Source organism: Monopterus albus, unplaced genomic scaffold (genome assembly GCF_001952655.1).
Source record: "Monopterus albus unplaced genomic scaffold, M_albus_1.0 scaffold38.1, whole genome shotgun sequence".
Classification (NCBI taxonomy): Eukaryota; Metazoa; Chordata; class Actinopteri; order Synbranchiformes; family Synbranchidae; genus Monopterus; species Monopterus albus.
The window spans coordinates 2,661,513-2,667,355 of record NW_018127918.1 but is presented as its reverse complement, the minus strand read 5'-3'; the positions used below and the strand labels follow the sequence as shown (position 1 = coordinate 2,667,355).

At 42.1% G+C, this 5,843-nt stretch overlaps 3 protein-coding genes across 5 annotated transcripts in view; all 3 read right to left on the bottom strand.

Moving 5' to 3' along the window:
• Nucleotides 1-5,843, bottom strand: part of rad51d (RAD51 paralog D) — a 477,561-nt gene that overhangs the window by 215,234 nt on the left and 256,484 nt on the right. The window lies entirely within an intron of this gene.
• LOC109959351 (N-acetyltransferase 9-like) overlaps nucleotides 1-5,843 on the bottom strand; it is a 561,041-nt gene that overhangs the window by 490,910 nt on the left and 64,288 nt on the right. The window lies entirely within an intron of this gene.
• Nucleotides 1-5,843, bottom strand: part of emsy (EMSY transcriptional repressor, BRCA2 interacting) — a 17,420-nt gene that overhangs the window by 2,975 nt on the left and 8,602 nt on the right. The window contains exons 14-18 of the mRNA XM_020598576.1: nucleotides 3,936-4,146; nucleotides 3,567-3,731; nucleotides 2,068-2,223; nucleotides 1,634-1,794; nucleotides 201-773 (exon numbers count right to left, since the gene is read on the bottom strand). Coding sequence (XP_020454232.1) covers nucleotides 201-773; nucleotides 1,634-1,794; nucleotides 2,068-2,223; nucleotides 3,567-3,731; nucleotides 3,936-4,146 — 1,266 coding nt within the window. The remainder of the gene's footprint in view (nucleotides 1-200; nucleotides 774-1,633; nucleotides 1,795-2,067; nucleotides 2,224-3,566; nucleotides 3,732-3,935; nucleotides 4,147-5,843) is intronic.

The window sequence follows — 5,843 nt, the reverse complement described above, 5'->3', positions numbered from 1 at the left end:
ACTGCTATGTAAATGCCTCAAGACAAAGTTTAGATAAATGGCAAAAGCTGGTACAGAAAATTCTAAGGTGGAGGAGGAAGTGTAACTATGAACTACCTCAGGAATTTTTTATTTATTTATTTAAACTCTAACAAAGCACTTCAAGGTGTGAATTTATATCAGTGCTATGATCTAAAACAGGTTTAAGTAAAACCACTCACCTGGTTGGATGCAGTCTTTTCAGTGCTGATGGGGTGGTGCGCCTGTAGTGGAGGAGGGTGGGACATGGCTGTGTGCAGGGGCCTGTGGTGGGACGTGGGTGCTTGCTGGAGCTTTGGCAGCTGTGGTGTCACCAGAGACTTGGTTGGTGTGCCTGTGGTCGTGACTTTTGCCCCGGGCAGAGCTGGTGCAGTCAGGGGTCTGTCTTTGGGACTCTGGATTAAGGTCTGGGGTTTGGGCTGACTCTGTTCTCGTAGTTTAGGAAGTTTCTTAGTCAGAGGAGAGGTGGTGGGGAAGGAGGTGGATGAAGAGGAAGGCTGGTTGATCTGAGGTTTGCTTTGCAGTTGTGGCGGTGGTGGTGGAGGCTGGGTGGAGGTGGTGCTGTGCCAGGTCTGCTCAGCCTCAGCCTGGCTCAAGGGTGGTGGCTGAGCACTAACAGAGGGGGTGGTTTGCTTCACAGGATCTGAAGCTGGTTGGGTAGAACGGTAAAACAAGCCTGTCTGAGGGTCCAAGGTGTCACCTTCCAGCTCTCCCACTTCTAACACAGTCTCAGGTTTACCCTGACTGTCAGAGGGCTGAAACAGGCACAGAGAGAGAGAGAGAGAGGAGGATGACAACTCATCCACGTGAAGGCAACAGGGGGCTCTGCAGCGGCAGGAGCACAATAATACAACATAACAATACAACATCATGGCATTAAGATGAAACATAAGTAGTTAAAAGTATCAAATATTCAAAGATGCACTTGTGTATCCTCAGTTATAGCTCCTCCAGGTAGCCTCCTCATTCCTCAGAGCAGAAATAAGAGATTTGGGACATCCTTCATCACGGCAGACCAGAATGACTTCCAGATCGAGCGAGTAACAATAAAATAAGGAAAATGGAATTCATCTATTCTTCAAATATGGGAATAATGATGGACATTTCAGAAAGTCTCTCCTGGCAGGCATTCATTGTGTAGCACTGTGTCTGCTTTAAACACAAAAAGTGACAAATACTTTTATCAAAAATTCAGAAAGAAGTTGTGAAGGAGGCTCCATTACGACCTCCACACAGCTGGTCAGTCACCACGTGGCTATAGGTTTCTGTCTGTAATGCCAGTGAATGAAGCTGGAAGTTGATGGCAAGTCAACACATTAAATCACTAAATTATCTTTCACCCAAATTCCCAGAAGACATTCTCTCATTTAGCTGTAGTGGCAATCCACAGACTTCACTATAAGCCGTTATCAGTGAAACTACAGTACTTTCAACTGAAGTACTAGTTTCTATGAAAACCGTGGCCAGCATGCCCTGTGGATTGACCAGACTGGTTTGTGGTGCTCACAGTATTTTCAAATGCAGTTTTCGAGGTAGTTCACCACAGTATTGGTGCAGAGGCAGAAATCTCAGAGACCAATAATCTATATCACTTCATGTTCGGAAATGTCCTCACCGTCTGGCTGACGTGTGAAGCTGTGGCTGCAGAGGGAGCAGCAGCCAGTTTGGTTACCATGGTAACCTGACTGCCGCTTTTGTAAGGCTTCCCCAGCTGCTGACTGGAGGACATGACCACGTCATCATCCTCCGAGGACGCTCCCACTCTGCTGACTTTACCTGGCAGGGGAATCACAGCCAAGCTGTCAGAAGATCATAGTACATGTAGGGCAGGCTAAACACACCCACGCGCTCAAACAAACCTACTCTTTCTTCCGTCAAAAGATCAAAAAGAGAACTGTGTGTCACCGTGCCAAATTGGAGGTATTAGTTTGAATTTGATTTGCTTCCACTGAAATGGTGAGCTGTCCACCAAAACAGGAAGTGCACAGTGTTAAAGAGCCATTTATATATTTAGTATAGTAGGTCATGTAGCAAAGTGGAGAGTTGTACCTGCTGTGATGTACTCAGTGCTGAGGTCAGCCTCTGAGGTGGAGGGTCTGGGGGACCCTGGGCTGGGCTTCTTCTCCTGGGCCAGCTGGATGGGCACGGCCATCTGGCTCAAGTCGATAGTGTGCTGCCTAGGTTTGGACTCCCCCTTTTCCTTAACTATCGGGAGGGGACGACACTCAAATTCAGCATAATGCACTGATTTAGGCCTGTTAAAACGTCTTAGCTAACAGCTCTTATTCACAAATGAATTACAATAGTTCATAATTTGCACTTTTTTCATTCAAAGTTAAGCAACCATTAACAAGATTTAAAAGGCATCCTGTAGCATTTGATCACTGGCAGAAATACACGGCAATGATTTTTAGTGTTTTCTTTATATTGTGCACTAATATGAACTCAACACATGTGTTAGACCTCAGGCATACACACAATGCAATTTCCTAAGAGACGCTCAATGAAAACATAACTTCTGTCTGTTTACTCCACAGGGAATCTTTAACTTTTTCTGCATACGTTTCCTATTAAAGGCCAAACAGGAAAGGGAGGGTTTTTACCCCTCAAGTCTCCAGAAGGCTTTTAATCTGTGCAGGCAGTGTTTTATTGATGGTAACTTCAATATGAACTACAATTGGAGTAAATCAGTGAGTGAGAACAATATCACTGTTAAAAGGACAACTACAGAGCAATGGAGTCGAGTATGACAGGATTTATTGCTGTGGAAAAGCATATTATATTGGAATTTATTAAAGCAGTTAAACGTGAAGGAAGTTTCCATCAACAGCAAATTAAAACGGGAGCAGATCAGACACAGGGATGCCTCTTACCAAAATATGATAAATTATACATGATATATATGATAAAATTAGGAATAAACATCTAATATATCAGCCTGTCTCAAGCAAAGGACTGGCTCCTCACAACTGAGGTAAATAAAGGGCCATTATTTGAGAATTTACTGTACTTTAGGTGTTAACACTGAGAAAAAAAAAAAAAATCACACTAACAATTTTGTTATTGACAATTTTTAAAGTAACTGTCAATAATAATGGGCAGCTGCTCCATTAATAACTGCACTACATCATTTTTATCTCTTTCAAGAAGTGACAGAAGTTAAGTGAACACCACTAGATCTTTTATAATGCCATTTTTATGTATGACTTTTTAAAATCAGTCTAAACATGATCTCATCAACCCCGTTCCACGTGTTTGCCGTCTAGTGAGCTCTCTGTGAAAGCAAAGCCTCAGGAAGAAAACACACTTCCTGTGGGGCTGGGAGCTTGACGGGGCTTTCTTTAGTCAAGTTACTGAAAGATGATCCATTTCAGTATTTGACAGATTAATAGTATGATTAACTGGTTTACAGGAGGATTATTTTGCTTGATCTTGAACACAGCAGTAGTTATGTGGAGAGGTGAAAATTCCCCCTCTCACCTTTATCTTTTCACCCACCCCTCCCTTTTTTGCATTATGTCTCTGGCTTTTCTATGACAAAAACATACCTGTTTGCTGTAGCTCCAGCAGGGCTTTGATGGTGGAAGCTGCAGACTGGGATTCCCCACCAGACACCTCCTGGTAGATAATAGTGGGACTGGACTCTACGGCTACTTCCTGCTCAGTCCAGTCCTGCTCTCTGGAGGACACCACGTGCACTACAGACTGCGGTTCTGAGGAATGGTATAAACCATGTGGGACAAATTTACATTTTTATGAAACCTCAGGGTTATTTTCACATTGAACTCAGTGCAGTTTCAAATCAAACTACCGCAAAAGTTTATATACATATGAGTTAAGCAGCAATGACACACATTATTTGTCTGAGCTTGTTCACTCTTGACTCTATGCCATGGAAAAGGATCAGAGCAGTATACCTTGAGCACTGCCATGGGAGGCTTCACCAGCTAAGCTGCTGGTCTCTGTGAAGCTGGCGACCTCGTCCTTTGTGGACCCATCCGGCCCTGAGGTCTGTCCCTGCCCCATGTCTGCAGAGCGGGTCACCTGCTGTAGTGTCTCAGTGACCAGCTGCCTGGTCTGTTCGCTCACCACCGCTGTCTGAAAAACTGGCTTAGGCTTGATGAGAACCTAGAAGGAAACCAAAGACACATGCACCGTTCAGAAAAGCTGTGGCTCCACAGTTGCCTGATACTGTACATATTTCTGAACTAAATATCTCTTTTTGGAAAGGCCAGGGCGGGGGGGGGGGGGAACAAGCTTTGTAAAGAGGTGCCATTTTTGCTACTGGAAAGTAGCAATGCTGTTACTCAAAATTTCAGGTGGCATTCAAATCATTGCAGTTTTGACAGATCTAGTTTGTGGCTTCACTGAGACTGCACAACCCACATCATGACTGTGGCTGTTAAATACAACATGCACTCAATAGTTACACTACGCAAAGGCAGCTGAGTCACCGACCTGAATTTTGCCTTGATGACTAAAAGCAGAATTCAGGCAAGATTAAGTCTAGGGTAATGAATTTAATACGAACTTAGGAGATATAGTTTAGATTAATAGGCCTTTCCTAACACATGACATAAGGTTTGTGGATAGACATGAAGTCAGCAGAATCTTGTTGGAGTGATAAAATTCAAAAGCTCATTTCTGACCTTCCTATAAATGGAACTGATACTGTTTTGTTGGCAGGTACTATTTTCCTTCACCCCTCACCGTAACACAGTAGCAAAAACACCTGAAAGTATCAAGATAGAATGCACACCTGTGCCCTAAATTCTCATTTCCCATTTAGAAAGATATTTTTGGGAACACTGGTGTAGTTAACCTAACCATGCCTTTTAAGTGGCCGTTACTTTTTAAGTCACCAGATATAATTTCTAAATTAGGCTTTTGTGTCATTTGTCAAAGCATTTCTAGAGAAAGAATCCCTCCTTGTTTAATCTTCAGAAACAGACATAAAATCCCCCAGCAGCCAAAAGCACCTGCAGTGGCTGGTTTTGCTACACAGGCCCATTTCTGACAAGAGATAACACTGGCCAATTATTAGAGATGCTAAAGTGCATGTAAAATACAAATTTGATTTTTTGTCTCTCTCTTCCAGTAACCAGTTCATTCTGCCTTTCCTTGTCCACCACAACATTAATGTGTTGAGGACCGTTTAGACATGCTCAAATTTATTTTTAACTGTCAACAGTAGTTGTTTGTGTGTAGCCTACTGGCTCTACATTAGCAATGTATGCTTTATGAAAGTATACATTATTTTAAATCATAAACATTTTAGTGTTCTTGTTAACTCTGTAACGACCTATTGTGCACTTTATAAAAGCTCTACTCCCGAACAAATCATTTCATTTTTCTTTTAATTATGCACTGCATAGAAAAATTGCAAAAGCACTGTTTAAATGGAGGCATTTTTATTGTTATAGTGTGGAAAACAGATTTCTGCATGTTTTTATACATCTTATTAATCAAAAAAATAATTGACAGACTCATTAAGTATTAAACTATTTATTAGCTGCAGCCATAATTTAGCCCATTTCTCTCTCTGAATGAGGGAAGTAAATAGAGGAAGCGGAAGGGTCAGTGTCAGAGCCCATTTATACATTTGCCAGCCTACAGAAGAGGGAATTTTTCTCTTCTCTTCAAAAGAATTTAATTAATTACAAGCTCTCACTTCTCTGGAAAATACTGAGTGCAGGTGTCATATGATTAATAACTGAATCCATAACTCCGAAAAGAGAACAAGTAAGTGTTCTTCGAGAAGATTACAATGAGCAACTTGTTCTCAGCTTTATAAATACACCTTGGCCTTAGCTGGTTTTTCCTGC